This window comes from Callorhinus ursinus, unplaced genomic scaffold (genome assembly GCF_003265705.2).
Source record: "Callorhinus ursinus isolate GAN/ISIS: 27379988/994484 unplaced genomic scaffold, GSC_fseal_2.0 scaffold46, whole genome shotgun sequence".
NCBI lineage: Eukaryota > Metazoa > Chordata > Mammalia > Carnivora > Otariidae > Callorhinus > Callorhinus ursinus.
In genome coordinates, this window is record NW_027397108.1 from 10,315,388 (window position 1) to 10,339,603 (window position 24,216).

The following is a 24,216-nucleotide window of genomic DNA, read 5'->3' on the forward strand; positions in this document are numbered from 1 at the left end:
AGGTTAGATTGTCAGATTGCCCCACTGGCGAGTTCCACCCCCTGCCCCCTCCCATCCTGTGCTCTTGGGAAGGACCTCACTGAGCTCAGCTCCGACTCAAAGAGTGGGGAGTCATGCTCCACCTCCTGGATATATTGTTATTCTCCTGCACGGGAGACTTGTTTCTTCCCCCGTTATTGATTTAGTCAACCACTTACTTATATCAGTGTGGACTCATAGATATTTATTTTATACTTTGGGTTAGAATCCAATACCCCTTTATTTTGTTGCTCAGATGTTCCAGCTTTGGCCACTGGGAGTGCTCTCAGGTGGCTCCTTTGTCCTTAGACACTCAGACACCCCCTCTCTGCAGGATGCTCCCTGCACCAGTGCTAGAGTCCGTCATTATGCTCCTTTGTTGGAATGGCTGTAGAGACCAGGGTCTGGGTGTTGTGTGTCCCCACTGTGGAGTCACCTGCAGCCCCATGCGCCCCCGCGCAGTGACAGAGCACCTGCTCCACCCGGGGTCCCCACTGTCGTTCAGGTTTCCCGTGGTGGTCATTTCTGTAGCTCCTTGTGAAGCAGCAGCAAGAATATGCATTCCCAGCTCATGCGCTCTTCTGATTTAGGGTTGGCGTGCATTTAGAGGGTTTTGTTACTGTACAGCACGCCTCCTCTGGGAGGGTGCAGGCTTAGAACCCCACCCCTCCAGAGCCTGTCTGCTCCAGAATCTTCTCTCTTAAGCAGCTAGTGGTTGAAGCTTATTGCATTAAATTATCCCCATTTCTCTGTGGCACTTGGTTATTTTGGGGGAGTTGGTTTTATACTGTGTTTTGCTCATCTCGTTAGATATTGTAGATAATTTTCTTTTTTTGGAAACAAATTTTTAATGCTAATTTATTCTTATCCCTGAGTGTTTTTTTTGGATCCTGGTTTTTATGACTTTAACCTGTAGGGAATAGAACTAAACCCTGTAAAACAAAATTTCAGTGAGGGTTTCATTTGAATGCTTGGTGTATTTGTTGGGGGCATGAGCCGCTGCGATAAAAAATTCTCTGACCCTGGGCGCCTGGGTGGCTCAGTTGGTTAAGCAACTGCTTTTGGCTCAGGTCATGATCCTGGAGTCCTGGGATCAAGTCCCGCATCGGGCTTCCTGCTCAGCAGGGAGTCTGCTTCTCCCTCTGACCCTCTTCCCTCTCGTGCTCTCTATCTCTCATTCTCTCTCTCTCAAATAAATAAATAAAATCTTTAAAAAAAAAAAAAAGAATTCTCTGACCCTGTGGGTTGACATTTGCAGGCTGGTGCATTCTGTTTCTAAAAACGTGACCTCTCTCCTGTTTGCATCCCAGCCTGAGCACTTGTCCAGGGCTCTGTTTGCTTCCAAGAGGACCTAGGAATGGAACCTGGCTGCATCGTGGCTCCCAGGGCACCCTGTGCGGAGGGGGCAGGGGTTCATGGTGGACACTAGCCCCCTCTGTCTTGGACTTGAGGACCTCGGGTTGTCTGGTTTTACTGTGTAACGAAGGATTGTTCCCTTGCTACCAGGCCGCCCCCCCCGCCCCTTTGTGCTCTCACTGAAGTCTGAGACTGGTGAGCAGTGTTGGTAAGTTGGTTATGCTGCACTCGGTGTATTTCATGATGCTCAGGGTTCCTGTGTGCTCTTCAGGGGGACAGCCGTGAAAGCTGCTGGAGAATGGATGTGTTCAGGGAACGCATGTCTGTGGGGTTTCAGAAGCATCTGCAAATGTGTTTTCTTACAAGTAGAAAGTGGAATTACTTGAGATTTTTCCTAGCTCTCTTTCGTTAATTGAGATTTTTTTCTTTAGAAAATTTGTATTATATCAGATTTACACAGTTGAACTTTATGAATAGTTACGAATTTGCAAAAGGATCAGCTGTCCACAGAATAGAGTACAGTGAGACTTCACTGTGGGTGGGACGGAGGCAGAAATGTTTCCAGATATTTTTCAAATGTTCTGGCGGGACTGCTCCTCCCCCAGCCACAAAACAGAGCTGGGCATCACTGTGTGAATAGAAGCCCTGCCTGGGCTGCCTGCCTCATGCAGGGAGGGACTGTAAATGAGCTGGTGCTGTGTGAAGTTGTGGGCTTGCTTCACCCTTGATGGCAAGGTCCCTGCCAGGCTGGCTTGGTACAAATGACAGACTAGGAACGGCCTGGGGCGGGGGGGCGTTTCTTCGATGCCCAGAGCAGGGCTCTCATCACTGAGCACTTAGGACTTCTTTGGGGAAGGAATATTCAGATGAGTTTCCTTTGGGCATTTTAAGTTACTTAAACTTGTCTTTGGAAGGTTCATTTCTCCTAGGATGGTCGTGTTCTTAGCACCTGCCCGGGTAAGGGGAGGTTTTAGCACAGAACATGGTTGTGGCCTTTCTTCTCCATCTTGCAGTGGTTTGAGGACAGGTATCTGCGTCACCCCAGCCATGGATGTTGGCACAGTGAACATCCACGGGCGTGTCACTGTTGATGATTAATGAGACTTGCTGGCAGTTGGCTTCGTATTTCCTGGATGAACGTTAGTGTGGAGTGAACGCAGTTAGTGCTGGTGGACTTTCTCCTTGGTCACTAGGATCTGGAAACAAGGAAGGACCACCCACACAGCTCATATAAACCTGGCCTTCCGGGGGCGCCCCATTCTGCAAGGGATCTTAAAAGGTGTTCTCCTGGGGTAACTCCAGTGCACTGAAATTCTTGGGGCGGGATAGAGGTCCGCTCCCCGCCCCACCATTTCCATGGCAGATGGGCTAGCTGACGGCAGCGCTTCCCCTCTGAGCTCGCAACAGCTGCAAACCTGAATCAGTGTGCTGTGTCAGTTGGATGGAGCTGGGCTCCAAACATGAAACTCTCTTGCCGTCCTTGTTGAGGGGGTTCTCTTTGTTAGGACACAGCCTGAGTTTTGTGTGTCTCCGTGTGCACGTGTCCATTCAGGATCCAGTTATATGCCCCTGAAATCTGTCAAGCTCTTCTGGATAACCGTTGAAAACTCTGGGTCCAGCTGACTTGATGTAATTTTGTCTTCTCTTTGCCCGAGGTCTGCATGTGTTTCTCGCTGGGCTGTCTGCATGCCACATGCCGGGCTCCTGTCCGGTGTTGGCTGGCCTTGGTCCGAGTGCCCCTGCCCCGCCTCCTCCCAGTGTCCCCACCTGTATCGACCACGGTGTGGGTCCTCAAACTCTCTGGCCCAAACCAGCTTCTTTTCTGTTTTCCTTTTATAAAAAACGTGGAAAACACCAACTGGTGAAAAATAGTTTAAATCCTACATTTTTCAAGAAGACTTTTTTTAGGTCTTGTATTTTTGTGGTTTGTTAATTTTTTTTGCATAGATTTCAACAGAGCCCCTTGGCATACACTCAAATGATAGTCCCATTTAATGTGACTGAGGAGCAAAGGGGACAGAAATGTAAATGTTTTAAATTCTGGTACAGGTAATTCTACCATGGTCACAAAGCAATTTCCTGAAACTGAAGAGACCTTGAAGGCCACTTTATAAGTATGGCTGCGTGATACCTCTGAAAGCTGAAAGCTGAAGATGTTTTGTTTTAAATCCATCAAAATAAAACAATTAAAACACCCAACACTGAAAGGGTAAGTGGTAGCAGTAATTGGCATTGGATTGTTTCTGGTCTTGACTCACAAGAGGCTAAGAGCGTGAAAGGCACTTGGTTTTGAATACGGGCTCTGTCACCCGTGAGTGGGGAGACCTAGGGCACATTCTTACCCTTTCCAAGCACCAGTCTCCTCAGGACAAGGAGAATGAAGTAGTACGTGAGGATTACTGTCCATGAGGTCATGCATATAAGCACGTAGTGTTCTTTGATCCTCAACAGCCCTGTGAGGTTGAAAAGATTAATCATATTGAGGCTTCTGGTTCACCGAGGGTCTAACATCAGCCACGCCTCATGGCTTGTGCTGGGCTCCTCACCCCACAGAATTCCAGGTCACCCTTAGTGGATGACAGTGCCCTGGGCTGTCCTTTGGGTGTCATCTTGTTAGATTTCTGTTCTGGCTCTTGATTCTTGGTCTGTTTTCTTTTGAGCATGTGGGCCAGCAGCTTGAGACCAAGGAATCTAGAGGCAAGAGCCAGAGGACTGACCTCAGTCATGAGGCTTATTGTTGAATTCATTCATGTGTTGACCGCGCAGGCTTGTGTACTTGGCCTTCACCTGGGCAGTAAATGCACAAAGAGATCCTGTGTAAGGGACTGCCATGTTAACAGGCTAAGCTGCAGTCAGTGAGCCATGGACTAGATGAGTGCTGTGGGGAGACAGCGAACAGGGCAGACCTGTGCCTCTCACACAGGGTTGAGCGTGTGTGTGATTTTGTTGTTGTTGTTGGAAACCAGAGGCACCTGGCAGAATCCCTGGGGAAATGATTAAAAAAAAACCAAAACCCTTGGGCTCTCTGCGGGGGCGGGGGGGGGTGGCCCTAGATTCCCCAGGGAATTCTGATGTTGAAAAAGTAGTGGGTTGTGAACTGTTGCTTCGTTGGTTTTGGTTAGGATGTCACTGGAGGGCTCTGGGCTCCAGTCTCGCTTGGCCCTATGGCCTTGGGCAGGTGACTTCTCAGCCAGTCTGCATGGGGAGGGCACTATGGTGCCCCTTCACATTTCAAGGAGTGAGGGTGTCCTTCCACCTGGGGCCCTGGGGGTGGTACTGCCTACTGTGACTGCCCCTGGGGGAGCCGCTGGGGGCCTTGCACTCAGTCACTGTCCACAAGCGCGAGTGGCCCTTGTGCCCCCTGGTCATAGGTCACTGGGCCATGTCACAGGGTATCTTTTATTTCTGAATGATACCATTCTGAGGTTAGCGTATCCAACTTGGGTAATTAGCATAATCTTAGAATTGAAATAATCAGGACAGTCTGTGAGTCTAGTTTTTCCCCTTTTCCTTATTTTTTTTTTTTAGGTTTTATTTATTTAGGGGTGCCTGGGTGGCTCAGTTGGTCAAGCATCTGCCTTGAGCTTGGGTCATGATCTCAGGGTCCAGGGATGGAGTCCTACGTTGGGCTCCCTGCTCAGCGGGAAGTTTGCTTCCCTCTGTCATCCCTGCTTGTGTGCTCTCTCACTATCACTGTCTCTCTCTCTCTCAAACAAATAAAATCTTTTATTTATTTGTTTTTTAAAATTTTATTTATTTATTCATAAGAGACAGAGAGAGAGGCAGAGGGAGAAGCAGGCTCCCCGCCGAGCAAGGAGCCTGATGCGGGGCTTGATCCTAGGACCCTGGGATCATGACCTGAGCTGAAGGCAGACATTTAACTGACTGAGCCACCCAGGCGCCCCAGTATTTTGGTTTTTATTTAATAGGAACTTAAAGAGCAAAACGACAAACATGGAGGTAAGGGTATAGAAAATGATTTAAGGTTGCTAAAGAATTAATCGAGCACATAGCTTTTAGAAAACAAAATGAGGGAGGGAGAGAGAAATTGATGAGTGGAACATAACAGAGAGCCTAGAAATTGGCCTGCTGAGCTTTGACAGGGGTGCCAAGACCAGTCAGTGGGGGCAGGGCATCCTTTTAACACAGGGAGCCAGGGCACTGGGACATCTGCAGGCAGAATGAGAGGACGGAGCCTGGGGTCACGTCATCCCTGGAACAGAAATTAATTTCCTGTGGAGGACAGATTTCAGTGTAAAGCTGTGAGACCTGCCGATGAAGCTGTAGGAGAAAATGTTTGAGACCTAAGGCCTGGCTCAGACCTCTTAGACTCAATACCGAAAGCAGGGCTCATGAAAATAGTGATGAGTTGGACGTGACGAAAATGATGAACTTAGGCTCCTCGAGAGACCCGTGGGGACGATGGACGGACAGGTTGCAGGCGGGGCGGGGAGGCTCGCACAGCGCACGCCCGACGGTGACAGAGAGTGCGCTCACCTGCAGAAAAGCAGCCCCGCCAGCAGGTGGGCAGGAAACACGAATAGAGACGTTGCCCAAGGGGAGATACGGATGGCACATGAGCGCACGATCGTTAGTCATCAGGTTGAGGTAGGTCCAGACCACGGGGAGGGCCAGTCCACGTCGGTCAGAATGGCGACATAGAAGCAGCACCACCCCCGGGTGTTGGCAAGGATGGGGAGAAACTGCACCTCTCCTGTGCTGCTGGTGGGGATGGAGAATGGGGCAGCCGCTCCGGAAGAGTCTGGCAGGAGTGTGTGAGGCTAAACATGGACATGCCATCTGGCTCAGTAGTCCCGTTCTTGGGCACTTAGCCCAGAGAAATGAAAACACACGTTCACAAGCTCCACATGGATGTCCGTGGCAGCGTTGTTTGTAATAGCCCACACCTGCGAGTCACCCTGTGCCGTGGGAATGTCCTCAGCAGCAACCCAGAGGGGACTGACCTCGGGGATTCCGCCAAGCCCAGAAAGCCAGTCTCCAAGGTCATCACGTCTCTAATGTTGCCCAAGTGTAAGAACCGTACTGGTGGAGAGCAGGTTAGCGGTTGCTGGGAGACAGGGATGAGGCTGGGAGGGCGGGCATGTCTAAAGGGGCAGCGCGAGGCTGCTCCTCAGCAGTGGCGGTGCGGGGACATGGGTTTGCGCACGGGGTTGATCCGCCCGGCCCCCCCCCCCCCCCAGACACAAGTGCATGCGGAGCCCGTGAAATCTGAGTAAGGACTGTCATCTCGTTCACGGAGGTGTTCCGCTTTCCATACTGTACCGCAGGCTTCATAGGATGTCACCACCGGGGACACGGGACTGCGTATAGTACTTTTATTACTTCTGTAATTGTCTGAAAGCATAACCAATAGTGTGTGTGCGTGAGAGAGAGGGAGAGAGGAGGCATGACACAGCGAGCGAGGGACAGTAGACCCTCTAAGGATTTGGACTGGAGTTGGCTTACACAGCTGTGGGGGCAGCCAAGCACAGATGACGTCTAGGGCAGGTCGGCAGGAGGAGGGGGAGGTCAGGATCAGCTAGCAGGAGCCCCTTGGCATGCCCAAGACCAGGAAGGAAACCTCCACCCCTCGCCTGATCAGGCCAGGCCCACCCAGGATAATCTCCCTTTTGGTTAATTTAAGGTCCTCCAGGTAGGACTTTTAATCACATCTGCAGAATCGCTTCATAGCACATGCAGATCAGTGTGACTGAATAATTGGAGTGTGATTCAGCCCAGGCAAGACACTTATATTATTGTGGCAATTTTCCCATATTAACCATTTCAATCTTATTTTCCTTAGTTTTTGAAAAATGAAATATTCTCGTATACAATTCGAGGTTGATATAAATGCATTGCATTAGTGGAAAGGGTGTGATTTCTGGCATATTAGAACGTTGATTCATTGCTTTCTCAGGTGTTTGCATTATAATCTGAATACCATCGTCTCTTTACAAGCACACCAGTGAGCTTTCCACAGTTGAATTTCACCTTATTCCTTTGCTTTTTGAAAGTTCATCCCCTCCCTGAAGTTTACTGTGTCCACCGGCTGTGACCTGCTTCTGTGCAACAGGAACAGAGAGAGAAACTGAAGCTGAAAAATGTATTTCCGGTAGCCATGAGGTCCCAGGTGTTAAAAAAGGTGTTTTAGATTGAGTTCTTGTGACAGTTATTAGTACACAGTTGAACAAAACAGCATATGTGTGTTACTTCTGTAACTAATTCTTAATAATCCAGTATTGGGAATGTGTTCTTGAGACGGATGGGGCTTTAGTTTTGGTTAATTCTTGAATCCGCAGATGATTGTGACTTAGCACTTAACGTGAGACAAGGTTCAGCCTTGGTCCCACTTCCAGTGGTAGTTTTTTTATAGTTTTAAGTGCTGAGAAACTGGGTTCACATAAATAACTATGTGGGAGGAGGGGCGCCTCTCAGCTCCTCGGGTTGTGTCTAAGGTCTTTGTAAGCTGTCGTCAAAGATGGTTTTTGATGATCTCTGGGCTGAAAAGGTACCGAGTTGGTCTGTCTGTTTTGTTGGAAGCAGGACTGGTGAGCCGGTAGTGCCCTGGGGCGTTTTGGTGAGCAGCAGAGGCATTGGCTTTCTCATACGCAGCCTGGTGTCTCCGAGGGGCCCTGTGCTCTCCTGGGGGCTTCTGTCCCGGATGGACGGCGCCCGTCTCTGTAGTTGCAGGGACAGCTCGTTTTTATTTCAAGGTGGGAAAAGGGCTTTGTGAGAGGGAGTAAACACATTGACCAGGGTGCTCTCTCAAAGTGAAACCTTTTTAGGAAAGAGTACATTCTGCGAGGTGAGGATTTGGACATGGCGTTGCAGAGAGCTGTCCGCGTCCAGGAACCCCCTGGGCGTCGTGGGGGACCCCGAGGGCTACTCATTTACCTTGAAGCTGATTGCTTCAGAACATTATTTCCTTGCCCTTAACAAGAATGGTTAGGGGGAAAAGGTCTATTTAGTCAAACAACTTTGCCAGATGGTGCCTGGATAAATTTTAATCTGTTCCCTTCAGGACTTCTGAGAACCCTTCATGTGCTGCCGCCCATGGTGGAGTCCCACTCGGGAACTGTTGTTAGCCCTCGAGTCGTCCTAGTTAGTTGCTCATGGAAGGAGAGGGCCGGAGAGGCACGTGTGTGGGATCCTGCGGGAGAGCAGGGCTCCACGGAATGTGCTGCAGGAAAAGAGCAAGTGCATAGGAACCATTAATCTCCTGTTTTGGATACGAGGGAAGCTGAAATCCTGAAAGCCTGCGTGTGCCCACGGTCCCAAGTCGTGGGTCATGACCTGGGTTTCTATGACACCTGTCCTAGGGATAGGCTGTAAGGACCTGCCGGCTTACTTTAGGTGTCAACAAAGAACAAGTAGAGTCACTGAAAAAAAATAATGCTTTTGAATGAAATGCCGTTGATTATGCTCTTATTTTAGAAAAACACCTCCTGGCTCTGATTCCCTTGGGCACATAACGGTGCTGTTTGTGCCCCTGATTTTGGGAGGGGGCATTTAACAGCCGCGTGGTGGTGACACTGGGCTACATTTTCCCACGTGCTTTTGGTGACGTGAAGTCTTCTCACGTGAAAGCACTGTCCCGTTCCTCCCTACCCGCCCCCCCCCCCCGAGTTTTGAAACTCAAGAATGACCTCTTTGCGGGTAGTTTTACCGTGCATTTCCGGTGCTCCCCTTCCACCTCCTGACAAAGCAGGCGCAGACTTGCCGGGGCCACAGCACCAGTGGCCAGACGCTGAGTGACCGCGCAGTCCGGGAGCACGTGCCCTGACGTAAGCTGTTGGCTGCTGCTTGTTGAAGCACACGGGCTGCCTCTCGGAGGGCCCCGTGTCGGAGGTCCCCGTGTCGGAGGGTCCCCGTGTCGGAGGGTCCCACGTCGGAGGGTCCCCGGGCAGGGCACCACCTGTCCGGGGCGGGTAGGGGCTCTGTCTGTGGTATAACCTTTTTCCTGCAAAGCGAAGAGCCAAGGCCCTTTCTCACGGTTCCTGCACTGCCCTGGTAGAAGCCACAGGTGATACACGTTGTGTGGTTTTGCCCCTTTCCTTCCAGAGCTAATCTTTTGCAATGATGTTGACAAGTATGGTGCTTATGAAAGCCTCGATTTGCCATGTAGGAATTCTTTGGGATAGAATGAGTACAGATACGAAGCTGTGTTTCATGCAGACATAGGACTTCAGAAACCTTACTAACTGCGTAACACCCCATGACCTCTCGCTCCTATCTGTGTGAAGGTGCAAATATTCCTACCTCAACTCAACTGAGAATACCAGCAGTGAGGGAAGGGAAACTCTCTCCTAAAAAGAAAAAAAGAAAGAAAGCAAAACACCTCCAGTTTATTCTTTGCCCAGTGTAAACTGTCAATTAACTTTACACGCGACTTGTGCTTGGGGCCACCTCCCCTCCCTTAGAGCAGGTCATGGGGAGCGGACTGTATTGAATTACTCTTATGTACTCTTAAAGTGAATGTTGTTGTTTTAAGGTCTTCTTTTTCTTTGTGATTCTTTTGTTCCCTAGCGTCGTCCCCCAGACTACAGTAATACTCAACAATGATCGGCAGAACGCCATTGTAGCCAAGATGGACGACCCCTTGAGCGGCAGGGCACCGGATTCCCTGGAAAATATCATTAGCAAGTCAGTAGCCACAACACCAACCCCACCTTTCACTACCACTGCCACCGTGATGAGTCCCCTCGAGGACCAGTCAACGTTGCCCGCAGTTGTTTGTGGTAGGGGAGGGCTGAGTGGCGCTGCAGGCCCGCGCCCGACGTGCTAGCTGGAGAAGGTGACACGTCAAGGGGAGAGGCACTTGGAACTTCCGGTGCCCATGTGCTTTAGGGGGAGACGGCTGGAGGTTTTCCCAGTAGCCGCTGGGGCTCGTGTCCTCCTCCCTGACCACCCCGTCCTCACGTCTGTCTGTCTCTGTAGCAGCATGTCAAGTCAACAGACAGGCATTTTTAACTTTGCTGAGTGATGAGGGCGTTTCAAGGTGGTGGTGTTTTTCTCCCACCTTTTTCTTGGGAGACATGGTAAATGTAACCTTGGTCAGAAATAGGAGAGCATAAAGGCAGCGTGTGATGGTGAGGTCTGCTGCGGGCGGCCCTGCCCGGTGGTCTGGGCTCAGCTTTTCCTGGGAACATGCCGGAGCGGGCTCTTTGGCCGCTTGTTTCCTTCAGTGTGTCCACAGAGTAGTTCTGTTTTGCCTTTTCTCTCAGTCCTTTCTGCAGAGTGTTCCTCCGCCCCCCGTGTCCTGTCTCCTTCATTGTCCCAGCCCGGTCTTGAGGGGGCCCGCTGTGCCTCGCGCACGGCCTGCTGTGTCAGGTGTTGGGGGAGAGGCTGTCCGAGGAGATCTGGCCGGTGGAGGCGAGGCAGGGCTCGGCTGGAGGTCAGCTTGTCAGACTCTGGGCGTTTAGGAGCGAGGTGAGCTTGGGCAGGCTGCTGTGGAATCGAGTTCAGAAGGTGGAGCCCCCTCCCGGCGGCACGGCTGGGGTTGGAAGCGCGTTTTGTCTCTGTAAACAGGGCAAGTGCGTTTCTTCCCCTTTCCCCGTGCCTACCAGGCCCCGTGAAGGGATGTTGAGAGGGCCGTGGAAGTCCCAGGTAGCATGTCTCCAGGTAATACACACAGATGTGTTGAGCCCTTTTTGGAGCTGGTGGCTTGTGTCTTGTTTCTCTGGCAGGGTCTTATCACTCCACGTCAGGATCCCTCAGAGCGGTGAGACCATCCCCCAGGAAGTTCTTGGCTGGCTGTTTAGACCCACGGCAGTGTTTCTTGTCGGTGGGAAGAGTTGGGAGTGATAACTGCCGTTAACAAAGCTGACTCGCTTCCAGAAGGCCTAACAGTGTGGACTGGACGGGGTCAGTGGGAGACTCCAGGCTCGCTTCCCACTTCCTCTTAATCCGGTCTTTCCTCTGACATAGCCTCGGAGGCTACTCGAGTGCCCGCAAGTTGGCGGGATCGCCTCTGTGACCAGAGAGCTGCCTTCTAGGCCTTGAGTCCCAGTGGGTTGTGATTTTGCTTCTTTTGCGATATGCACATGTTGGTAAACTTCTCGATTTCGTGTGCTTTCCTTCAGCCCCGGACGTCCGGGCTGTTCGGTTGCTGTCAGTCTCAGTGGAGAGAGCCGTGTGGGCAGCCGTGCGCTGCCGCTCCGGGCGCAGTTAGCTTCTCTGGTCACTGAAGGAGAGAGAAGAACGTGGGAGTGCCTGAGCGCTGTAGTGTCTGCCCGTCGTGCTGGTGCTCTCACAACATTGGCTGGTGTTTTTGTCTCCCGCTCAGCGCGGTGCCCGGGCGGCGGCAGAACACCATTGTGGTGAAGGTGCCGGGCCAGGACGACAGTCACAACGAGGACGGGGAGAGCGGCTCCGAGGCCAGCGACTCCGTCTCCAACTGCGGACAGTCAGGAAGTCAGAACATCGGCAACAACGTCACCCTCATCACCCTCAACTCGGAAGGTGCGCCTGCAGAGCTCCTTTCCTTTGCCTGAATGGCAGTAGGTACCGCTTTGTGTTTTGTCTTGTGTTTCTGCTTCTTAGGAAAGCGAGGCGGTCCCCGCCTTCTGATGGTTCAGCTTCCGCGGCGGAGCCAAAGGGATCCAGGCTCGGTCGAAATGCACTTCGAGTTTTGAACTTGGATCCTGTCCCGGGGCTGGTGGTGTGCAGTCTGATCCTCACGACGGGGGGCCGGGCTCCCAGCAGCCGCCACCCCAACCACCACGCTGCAGCCCCCGCGCAGCCGTCCTGTTTGTCGCTTTCAGCGCAGGGCTCAGTACGTTCCGTGAGCCGTCTCACACGGTATTTTTTGTGTGAGGTGATTTTGCCTGACTGTAGGCTAACGTGGATGTTCTGAGCACGTCTAGGGTGGGCCGGGCTCATGTGTGATACTTGGTAGGTTAGGGGCATTAAATGAATTTTTTTCTTTCTTTTTTTTTTTTTAAAGATTTTATTTATTTGAGAGAGAGAATGAGAGAGAGCATGAGAGGGGGGAGGGTCAGAGGGAGAAGCAGACTCCCCACTGAGCAGGGAGCCCGATGCGGGACTCGATCCCCGGACTCCAGGACCATGACCTGAGCCGAAGGCAGTCGCTCAACCAACTGAGCCACCCAGGCGCCCTATTAAATGAATTTTTGACTCAACATTTTTCAAGCTATGATAGGTTTCTTGGGACGTAACCCCATCCTAAGTTGACGAAGATCTGCAGATGTTTACTGTTTTTATTTTTATTTTATTTTTTTAAAGACTTTTTTTCCCCCAAGATTTTTATTTATTTATTTGACAGAGAGACTGTCTTTATTTGACATGACTGATGGACAGTACCTGTTGTTAGGAGAGAGGGAACACAAGCAGGGGGATCCAGAGAGGGAGAAGCAGGCTCCCGCCGAGCAGGGAGCCTGATGCGGGGCTCGATCCCAGGACCCTGAGATCATGACCTGAGCCGAAGGCAGACGCTTACCGACTGAGCCCCCCAGGCGCCCCCGTTTACTGTTTTTAAAAAAGTGATAGAAGAAAGTGAGGACAACATGGCATTTCATGTCCAGAGATCTCTGTCGATCCTGCAGGCGTTTTCTGTGTGAACACAGGCACTGTGTGATTTCCGGTGCTTTCCTCCCCTGTGGCACGGGGACCTTTCGTGTCCATGCACATCAGTCATATTCCAGAGGCCTTCTGACAACAGACTGTTGTGCTTTCGTAGCCGGTAGCCGGTCACTGCCTTCGACCAGAGGTGTCTCCACGTCCCTGCCGAGGGCCAGACCTAGGTGCTCAGGGGGGATCATTTCGCCTCCCCCGAGAGGCAGAGGGAGCCGCTTGGCTGTGCCTGGACGTGAGCCTGTTTCACCCACACCTAGCTTCCCGTCCCCCTGCGTCCCCTGCCAGGGTCTGATGTCTGCTCTCGACTGGCCCTGCGCTGCAGAGCCGGCCTCACGTGCCTGGCACCTTTGTCTTGCCTTTACGGGCCAACTTAGGCTTCCCACGTGGCTTTCTACAGCGTCGACAGGAGGGGGGACAGAGGTGTTCAGTGCTGTGGTACCAACTTCAAAAGCCTGGGTTTCGTATTCTAGTAAACTTGTAAGGTTTTCTGGTTTTGGGTCTGAGTTGTTGATTTTTACTACAAGAGCTGTTTAGACTCCTAAAGACCATGATGTAGATTTACTGAGCAAAGAAAGATTTTTTTGTTAGACCAGTTACCATAACTGAAACATTGAAAACAGTGTTTTTCTCAAAGTTTTGCTCATGTCTGACATAATTTGCTAGAATGGGGACAGCAGAGCAGGAGCGGGGAGAGAAACAGAGCTTAGGCACAGCCTTTCTTTAAAACTGAGATCTAATTTAAATACCCTCAGGTTGACCATTGTAAAGCATACCATTCAGTGGTGTTTAGTACGTTCGCACAGTTGTGTAGACATCATCCAGTCTGATTCTAGAACATTCTGTCACCCTGGAAAGAAGCCCCACCAGAGTCACTGCCCATCGTCCCTGGGAACCACCGGTCCACTTTCCGTCTCTGGAATGACCTGCCGCAGGCACTTCCCACACGGGGGAGTGTGGCGAGAGCGCCAGCACGTCACCCCTTCCATCGCCGGGTCCTGCTCCATCGTGTGGATGGACCATGTTCATCTGTCGGTGGACACTTGGGGTGCTTCCAGTTTCTCACCGTGATGACCATGCCTGTCCAGGGGTTGGCGAGAACCCGTGTTTTTCGTTTCTCTTGGTAGGCACCCGGGAGTGGAATCGCTTCATTTTTTTACACATTAAGTTTGAGGACAAGAGGGATGCCCTGATCCCAGCTGTTGGATATTTAACGTCCATGCTGGAGATGGTGCCTGTGGCGATTTCGGAGAACTGATTGCTCTGTCTGTCCACATGGATTCTGGGTCGATACCCACGTGGGTCTGGCCAGCCACTTAAGGCCTGATGTTTGTTTGGTTTACACTGCACCCGCTGAGGAGAGCGTAGTACTCGATAATTCTGGGAGTTCCTCGGGTTATCTTAAAAACAAAATATTTCATCTTTTTAAGTGTCTTTGATGTGATTAATGTGAAAAATATTTCATTAGGGGAAACTGCAGAATGCTGCTAAATGAACACAGAAAAAGAGATCAAACTTCGAGCTTATAACATCTGGGGGAGAAAATAGATTTTCTTTCTATCTGAGTCTGAGTTCTTGACGAGCCGACCCACTTTGTGGGAAGCATTACTCTCTAGGGGGTTGTGTCCCTTGGACAGGACTGAGGGACGGTACCTGTTGTTAGGATTTGGGACAAACGAGGGGCACCTGGGCGGCTCGGGTCACGGTCCCGGGGTCCTGGGATCGAGCCCCACGTCGGGCTCCCTGCTCAGTGGGGAGCCGCTTCTCCCTCTCCCTCTGCCCCTGCTCATGTGCTCTCTCCCTCTCTCTCAGATAAAGAAATAAAACCTTAAAAAAAAGGACTGGGGCAAACTAGAGAAATTTTTCTGATACTGAATTTTACTTTACTTTGAAGAAGAGATCGTAATTGAGGACCATTCTGCTTGACCGTTGCATTAGGAGAAAGCGTGCTGTGATGTGTGCCTTCTGCTGACTCTGCCCTGGGAGGGGCTCCCCCAGCAGTCTGACTTCCTACCATGGTTGGCGCCCGAGGGCACGGAGGCAGCCGGGGTCCTTGTGAAGTGGCTGCCACGTACGGACATGCTGGGGAGAAAGCTCACCATCAGTGTCTCTGTATGAGATTTACCATCGACCTGTAGTGGCGTCTCGTGTTGAAACCTTCTCTGAGATGGATGAACACCTTCCCTGCCGCGGCCGCCCCACGACGGGCTTAGCTGGAGAGACTGTCCGGTCAGCTGGTTCACATCAGAGAGGCTCTATTAACATGCAGAACTCTAAAGGGCCGTGGGCTCGGCGTCGCGTGGAGTTGTTGAGTTCCTGATAATGGCCCAGAGCTGCGAGGAGACAGATTGCTCTTAGAAAAGTATTTAAGTGCCTGCAGTTTTAAAAACCACAGGTTTCAAAGTGGTTATTTCTTAAGAATTCCAAATGGTTTGCATGAATTGATGTGTTGGTGTATATCAGTTTGGAGTCCCATTATTTACTGCAAGGCACCATATCTTTACTTTTTATTTTTTTTAGTTTTTTAAGAGAGAGCAAGTGAGCACATGGTGGGGGGAGGGGAGGGGCAGAGGGAGAGAGAATCTCAAGCAAACTCCCCGCCGAGCAGGGAGCCTGACGCAGGGCTCCATCCCATCCCAGGACCCTGGGATCATGACCTGAGCCGAAGGCAGACGCTTCACTGACTGAGCCACCCAGGCGTCCCTAACATAAATTCTTTATGTTGTCATATCATTAAAAAACATTTTATTGGTGATCATGAATGGGCTCCTGAAAAGAGTGGGGTTACAGACAGGTTAGTGTCCAGTGAAGACCAAGTGGGTGAAGACAGACTGGTGGAAGAACGTGACGGGTCAGGGGGACGGTCTGCGAGGCGAGGCCGGTTCTGGAGTTCTGGAAGGGGCAGCGTGTGACACGGATGAGGGCCACCCTGTCTGTGCCCCGTGCTTCCCACTCATTTGTGCCAAGGAGGATGTCCTTGGCCTCTTGCTGTAGTCACGGTTGAGGTCGTGATGACTCGCACTAAGGAGGGTGGCCTGGCCTGAGTCGGTGGCCTTGCCCCTCAGTCGGTGGTGGGCTCACGTGGTTTCTGTGGAATGTGCTTAGAGTTGCGGGGAAAAGACTTGGCTCCAGTACCAGAGACCGTTTGTTTTTTCCCTTTTACTTATGATCCTATATGTAACTCAATCCTCTTGAATTGCCCTTTTAAATACCCTAAATTATCAATCTGTTCATAGCTTACAGATGTCACATCACTGCCAAATAAGCACGGTTGTTTGGGCTGCGGGCACACAGCTTAACTGTGTCTAATCCCAGAAAGGGGGGCTGTCCAGTTTTTTAGGTCGGTCTGAGGGTCGAGTGTTGTCCACACTCATTTCAGGCGACACGCGTGAATAAGGGGCACAATCAGAATGTGTTGTAAGGGTCCTGTGTGATCTGGGGCTGGGGGTGGCCAGCCCGGCAGGGCCTGTTTTGGAAAGCCGTGGTCAGCTCGTTCCCAAGGCTGCCCTCCGTGAGCATAGCCAGAGCCCCTCGTTCCCCTAGCCCGTGGGCCCCCGTGTCCTTGCCGCCCTCACTCCGCAGGCCAGGGAGAAGTTCACGGCTTCTTACTGGCCTTATCTTTTGACTCGAGAAGCTAATGGTGTTTGCTCCTGGAATGGTCTGGTTTAGGAGGGGGACGCAGGAAGCTGGATGCCCCGCGGAGTGAGGGCCAGAGGAGAGGTGTGAGCACTGGGCTCCTGGAGCCTCTGGAGGGGTGGTTGGCACTCAGGTTATAAAAACCTCTGGGCGATGTCGGAGCTGGGCAGCACAGTATAGCAATGGGCCTGGACATGGTTCTAATACCATTTTGGAAGAAACTCCGTGTATTCCTGCTGATCCCACACATTTCCTAAGGTAACTTCTGTGACTGTGACCAGGCCCCAGAGCCTCTGAAAGCAAGAGTGGACAGCATGGTCCTGGAGCTTCAGAGCCCAGGGTGCATTGGGGCAAATGCCCAGAGGCTTCCCGGCAACTTTTTCTACTTGGTCCTTTTTAAGGCTTCAGCTTGGGTGCCGTGCCGGGGTGTGCACTGGGACATGTGGGGGGCACGGCCCCATCTGTGGCATCAGCTCTGAGGGCACAGGCTGCTGCCCAGGGTCTCACAAAACCCACGTCAGGGTGTTGCCTGTGCTCTGGGGACGGGCCTGCTGCTGAGCTTGGATAGCAGAGAAACGTAGAAGCTGAAGAATTGTGCACCCAAGTTAAACTTCAGTCCCTACCGCCGTCAGACGTGCAGAAGGGTAGGGGGTGACTGGGGCAGGATGGGATCGTGGGGTCCAGACACAGTGAGGCTGTAGTGTCTGTTTTCCCAGTCACGGGGAACTCGGCCTCATGGCCGACACACGGACTGCTTCAGGGATGCTCGAGTAGAATTGTTTTTTCACTTTAAGAAAGGTTCGAGTGTCTGTGGTAAAAATTTTTATAATAGAATTGTTGACTTCCCACTCAACAACAAAAAAACCCCCCAAATTGTCCATTCCAAAAAAGCATTTTGAAAGAAAATGGTAGAATGTACCATTTCTAAATCGAAATCTCTGTAATTTGTAGTTTTTGGAATGTCAGTTTCACAGATTTGAAATTCTCCAGTTCGGTTTCGCATGACCATAGAACCCCGGGTTTTGCAGGAAGGGTGACCTGTTGGGGCCGCCTGGCACCCACGGCCGTCCTCTGTGCGCGTGGCCGTTCGCACTGTTTAGGGTCTGCTGCGGCTCCCCTTCTCTTTAGATCTTTGTGGCCCCTCTTCTCACGCCAAGTGTTCATTAGACATCCACTGACTAGTGGTGGGGATGAAGATGCTTTTGAAACATCTGTATGTGCTGTTCATAGAAGTTTAGCAGATGGCCACAGCTGACAAGTTGTGACAAGTGTTGCTTTCTTTTTATGTCAGAATAGGCTCCAGGATCCTGGACTATCCTGGCACACAATTCTTTTATGGGACAGATAATTCTAGGTAGCACAACGATCAACTGTTCCATGTATAGGGGCGCCTGGGGGACTCCATCGGTGAGGCATCTGCCTTCGGCTCAGGTCAGGGTCCCAGGGTCCTGGGATCGAGCCCCCTGTCGGGCTCCCTGCTCGGCGGGGAGCCTGCTTCTCCCTCTCCCTCTGCTGCTCCCCCTGCTTGTGCGCATGTGTGCACGTGCGCGCTCTCTTTAATACATAAAATCTTAAAAAAAAAAACTGTTCCATGTGTTACAGAATTATTTTTTTTTAATTTTATTTATTTGAGAGAGAATGAGTGCACGCGTGTGTGCACATACACAGACACACGCACACACACATGACGGGGGGCAGGGGAAAGGGCAGAGGCAGAGGGAGAAAGAAACTCCAGCAGATTCTTTGCTGAGCATGGAGCCCGCTGTGGGGCTCGATCTCACGACCCTGAGATCATGACCTGAGCTGAAACCAAGAGTCGGATGCTCGACCGACTGAGCCACCCAGGCGCCCCCACACAGAATTCTTGCTCTTTGCCTCAGGTGGAAGACATCCGTTATCTGCTGGTGTAGTCAGTCCTTGTCCTGGGCCTGGAGACACTGAGTCATGGTGCACGTGTAAGGTGATGTGGCCTGAAGGCTGCCAGGGGCTGGCCCACGTTTGCCCGCTCTGTGAATTCTGTAGGGATTTACCCTGCAGTACCATTCCTGTTGGGAGCCATTTCTTCCATTTTATGCAGTATATTGCTTTTGAAATTGATCAACGGTTTGGGCAACTTTTACAAAAGCCAGATGAAAGTTAATTTTTGGTATAGATGGAAAATACAGCCCGACACCGGTCATGCCCGTGAATCTGTTCTCTGAAGACTTGCCCGGAGATGGCAGAAGGCACCCTTGAACGAGCTTGACCGTGAAGTTTGCTGTGTTGTGGATCTGGCACCGTGTTCCGAGTCTTTGAACCAGCCTGGAGCCCTAGTGGGTCAGAGAGTGTTGGCTTCTTTCGGTTTGTTCCCTGCTCACCTCTCATGACTGTGGAGAGCTGAGTACCTGGAATGTCAGTACCAGCCAGCAGAGACATGCTGTGATGGGCGGCGCAGTGGGCGTGTGTGGGGCCCCTGGGAGCAGAGTGGGGACCCACACGCCTGTCTGAGCAGCACGTTCCAGGGAGCCCTTCCCTCCCTTGGAGCTACGGACACAGGGGCTGCTGTGACTGAGACGTTTCTCGTGGCTGGTGGGTAGGACCCCATGGGCAAAGCCTTGTCATCTTTGGAAAGAGACGAGACGGTGAGTTAGGCTTGGTTGGAGCAACGTGGCATCTGGAGTAGCCGCTAGCCTGCCAGACTGTCCCCCTTGCCACTCTGAGGTCACGCACAGGTGTGTGCGGCAGCGCCGTGAGTCGTGGCGCCCCTGGTCGGAGGCGGCTGAGCAGGGAGCCCCCGAGCTGCAGTTTGGCCTGTGAAGTCGTGGCACATGGTTGGTGCTGAGTTCTTGCTGTCTGGGAAGAGAGATTTGTGTGAGCCTGGGCCCTGGGCCTGTCGCTGTCCAAGGGGTTGTGTGTTGTGGTCTCGGGCACATCTGCCTCCGTGTGTGCCGCTAAGTGTTGAGGGGACGTAGGACACCGGTGGCCCATCTCCGTTTCCTGTCGCAGGCGTGCCAGCCTGCCTGCCGCTGCCTTCTTGCTGCTCCTCTGCTCCTGTCATCTTCCTGGCGCTGAAATAGACCCTCAGAACGGGTAGTTGTACGAAAGGGTTTCCAGGGTAAGAAAACTCAAGTTACTGCTAAAGGGCCTTTATTAAGTTTTTCAGAAGTGCTAGTTAATTTCATTGAAGGTTTAAATAATTGGAGTAGAAGGTAAGTTTATTGTTCTTACAATCTGGTAGTTTTTATTTATTTATTTATTTATTTATTTAAAAGATTTTATTTATTTGAGAGAGAGAATGAGAGAGAGAGAGAGCATGAGAGGGGGGAGGGTCAGAGGGAGAAGCAGACTCCCCGCGGAGCAGGGAGCCCGATGCGGGACTCGATCCCGGGACTCCAGGATCATGACCTGAGCCGAAGGCAGTCGCTCAACCAGCTGAGCCACCCAGGCGCCCAACAATCTGGTAGTTTTTAAATAAGGCCAGTAGAGTCTGTCTATGGTGTCAGATGCCCAAACTGACCAAGCTATTTTAGTAAAATAAATAACATGCTTTTTGAATGGTCAAAAGGTGAATTTCTCAAATATTTATGTGGGAAGGTGTTTCATTTTGTTTCCCACTTGAAAGACATGATTCATTGTCGCTGGTGAGAAGCTGGAGGCCAGCTTGGGTTCTTGCTCCCCAGTTGGAAGTGAGTTGGGGCTGAGTCTATCCAAGGAGAGCGGGCCTGAACGGGCAGGTCAGCCACACGGTCCTGTGCAGGACGGGTGCCGGAGTGTCTCTGGCGGTCCTGTCGTCTTGCCTTGGGGTCGTGGAGGCGCTGCGTGTCCGTCTCCCGCCAGACCGCAGATGGCGATGGCGAAGCCCTGGTCCCCTCTCCCACTGGGATGGGTCCCCTACTTCCATTGCAATGATTTTCCATCTCTTTGTTGGTCACCGTTACTCAGGCTGTGGTTCTTGTCCTCACTTGACTTCTTGCTCTGGAGATGAGCGCACACCTGTCACTCACAGGGCATCTAGGGACTAATCAGTTGTAAACAGGTCAGAAAATGCCTTGTAAAATTTTGAAATGTTTCACTGGAATAAAATTTCTGGATAATTTCCCATGTTACCGGAGAAACTTAAACCACTATTTTCAGGAGTGATAAGGAGGTGGAGGATAAGGAAAGTTAATTTTTAGACTAATGTACTTTTTGGGGGGAGCAGCATCTCCTGAAATAATACTTAACTATAGGAGTTTGAACTGAAGGGCGCCTGGGTGGCTCAGTCTGTTAAGCGACTGCCTTCGGCTCAGGTCATGATCCCGGAGTCCCGGGATCGAGTCCCACATCAGGCTCCCTGCTCAGCGGGGAGTCTGCTTCACCCTCTGACCTTCCCCTCCCTCATGTGCTCTCTCTCTCTCTCTCTCAAATAAATACATAAATAAATAAATAAAATCTTAAAAAAAAAAAAGAATTTGAACTGACATCTTTCATCCTCCAGAAGATTCTGGTGACATTTCCAGAAGCCTGTGTGCTTGGCACGGAGGACAGGCTCTGTTTGTCTATAGGCCGGTGTCAGCACAGAGCAGGGCCCTAGCTGGACGTGGAAGCCAGCTTCCTTGGTTGGTGTAGTGAGGGGATGGCCCTCCAGCGTCCACGGACACTGGTTCCCGTTTCCCCTGCTTCTGTTGGAGCGTCGTCAGCGGAGGAAGGGACACCGTGCTTGGCTCACGTAGTGCCTTCCATGTTCTGCAGCACCCTTGGCAGAGGCCCATCTTACTGATGATTATTTTTGACGTGAAGACAATGAGGTTTGATGGTCACTTGTCAGTTTATTCACTGACACTTCACCTTCACATAGATGAAATCACTTTATCCTTCTTTCCTGGGGAATCAGGTTGAAAGCACTTGCATTTGCACATTTGGCTTCTGCGTCCATGTGAGTGGAATGTCTCAATGTCCGTTTGCTGGTGTTTTCCTTTGGTCCTGGAACTGTGAGGCTCTCCAGCGGGTGACGTTTGGAAGAATGGCCTTTTCCCTTGTGCGTCACTGTGTCTGCTCCAGGGGCAGAGTATGGGGTTTGACAAGGTGAGGTGCTCCTGGCAGAGGCACGTGGCCGTCAGAAGTCCCCATGCTGAGGGGTCTGGTTCATGGGGCAGTGGAGCCGGCAGGAGACCTCACGGCCTGGACAGCACGGCTTTGGAGGAGACACTTATGTGAGGTGGGGGGCCAGGGGCAGCCTGGGTGGCAAGCTGGTTCTCAGGGCTGGGGGCCGCCATCCTTCCTTGTCCTGCACACTCCAGGTACACCGTCTCAGAGTGGGTTTGACAAAATGTGGACTCACTGTTTGGAATTAATTTTTAGACTAATGTACTTTTGGGGGGGAGCAGCATCTCCTGAAATAATAGTGAGCTACTGTCCAGTGTTTACACTGCTTTAAAAATACCATGTAAATGGGGAGCTTGCTCAGCACAGTTATGTTACTTCTTATTCTCGAGAAAGGCCACAGCGATCTTTGGCAGTTAAGCCCTTGCGCTGGCCCACGTGCCGTGTCCGTGGTGGTCGGGGAGGCAGGTGCGCTGGCCCGAGCCCCTCCTGGCTCAGGTGCTGCCACCCTTCCCCGCGGGCGCACAGGGATCCTCCTCTTTAAATACCTAGGGCTGGAGATGCTGCTTGGTGTCATTCGACACCACCTTCAGTCTGATTGTACATATTCACAGTGAAATCAGCAGCGAGTATAAGGGAATGTGGGAAGGTTTCAACGCCGTAAGTCCTGGTTCTTCTTGGACTGCTGAGTAGCCCCATCAGCAGCCATGTGTGTCCTCTGTTACCCCCCCCAACACGCACGTCCCTTACCCATCAGTTCTCAGCACAGATGGGGTCACTCCTCTGTCCTTCCTTCCTGCTTCCCCTACTTGCTTTGTGGCTTGACTAAAGCAGGTGGAGGGAAGTCTTTCCACTCTGTGTGGTGTACTGAAGACTGGGTTCACTGAGGGTTCACATCCTGAGCATTAGACCCGGTGCCTGGCATAGAGTTGCCCAGTATGTATTTGTAGATAAATCAGTAAATACCCTAGAAGTTGGAGCTGTTTTGACATTCCAGATATGACCTGGAGACAGCCCCCACAAGTCCCCCCACATCTGCATTTAGATCACTCGTCCATTTTGTTTTTCTCTATGTAGGCTGAATGTAACAGTAGCTGACTGACGTTCAGAAACATGCATCTACTGAGCCATGTGCTCATGGCACCATCGCTTCACTAGTAAAGCCCTGATGTTTCTCAGAAGTGATAGTTCTTCCTCGTGGCTTATTCTCAGTTGCAAAAATCAGATTGGTGATTTGTTTTCTGTCCTTAGCTAAAGCCAGGAGCCTAGCCTCAAAGCCCCTAAGCAGTACTCCCAACCGCCAGTTGGCCCCCAGCGGGCAACGTGGTCCTCCTGACGGGGCTGCTGAGCCTCGCCTGATGTTCATGCAGATCTCGTGATTCAGGACGCTCAGCCGGGGAGCAGGGTGTGTGAGTCACAGATGGGCTAGCCACTTGCTCTGCTCCAGGCCTTTGGCAAAGCAGGGCAGGGCTGGCTGCCCCTTTGTGGGGACCTCTTCTTGTGCACAGAGATCGGAATGTAAACATCTCGACATTTCAAAATAAAGCTCGTGCTCTCACAATCTTGAAGCCGGGATGGCCTGGCCATGGCATGACCGAGCAGCCCACTTGACAGAAAGCTGGTGTCCCTCTCACACCCCAGCCACCCAGGGGGAGATCTCATCTCTCCGTGTTAGCGCCCCTGCTCTCCCGCGGTGACCTCTTCACGCAGAGGGGTGCTCTCTCACACCTTCCCTGACTGCCGTGTCAGAAGAGATTGGTGGGGAAGCGGCCAAGTTTCCTAGCGGAACTGATGGTTCTCTTGGTTTGTGATCCTGAGTGGGGTTTCCTTTTGCCAGAGGTTGAGGCTCCTTTGAGTCGGTGTTTGTTTGACAACCACGGAGCCCTTTCACATGCAGACTGGGCCACTCTGACGGCTGGAGGCTGTTACATGGAGATGGAATCCGTGGTCCTCCGTGGTCGAGCAAAGCCAAGCCCCTCGCTATGGGCTTTGCTCGGAAGCCAGGGGCTGGCCGCGAGCGTGGTCTCTGCCTCACGGTGTCCTCCCCGTCTCCCACAGGGAGCTGGCAAGGTGCCCATGGATCTGCGACCGGCACGCCCTGGGTAGAGAGGTTGCTGCCACCCCACTGCCCCCCCCCCTCTCTCTGCACGTCAGTGTTGTGCCTGTCTCACGATCGTTGCTGTGGCCCTGCCGAAGGCAGAGAGTGTGGGGATCCTTCCCCCACGTGAACACTGAGCTCTGGATGTTTGCATTTGATGCCACCCTGGAGAAAGCCAAAGTTTGGGGCAGAGGCAGAGCCTGGAGTTGCTTGACAGGAGGCCCTCCTCCCAGAGTGTTCTCCTTTGGGAAATGGCCAGAGATTAGACTAGGCAGCTAGACACAGGAGACCTGGAAGACTGTCTGGCTCTAGAAGTGGCCGGAGTGTTTGGCACCCTGTGGACCAGCGCCTGTTTCCAGACACGTTCAAGGGTGGCGGGTCCGTGCCCACAGAGCACGCAGCCCCTAGGCGACCCTGCTGCTCCTGGGTACCCTGCTCCTGCAGTCAAGGAAGGC

At 51.9% G+C, this 24,216-nt stretch overlaps 1 protein-coding gene across 7 annotated transcripts in view; it reads left to right on the plus strand.

Annotated features, from left to right (window-relative positions):
* The window catches only part of BANP (BTG3 associated nuclear protein), a 128,705-nt gene that overhangs the window by 39,768 nt on the left and 64,721 nt on the right, over positions 1-24,216 (plus strand). For 5 of the 7 annotated variants that reach the window (XM_025860352.2, XM_025860349.2, XM_025860351.2 and 2 more), the window contains 2 exons: positions 9,901-10,017; positions 11,660-11,835. In XM_025860352.2, coding sequence (XP_025716137.2) covers positions 9,901-10,017; positions 11,660-11,835 — 293 coding nt within the window. The remainder of the gene's footprint in view (positions 1-9,900; positions 10,018-11,659; positions 11,836-24,216) is intronic. The other 2 variants (XM_025860353.2, XM_025860354.2) reach the window with 1 other exon arrangement.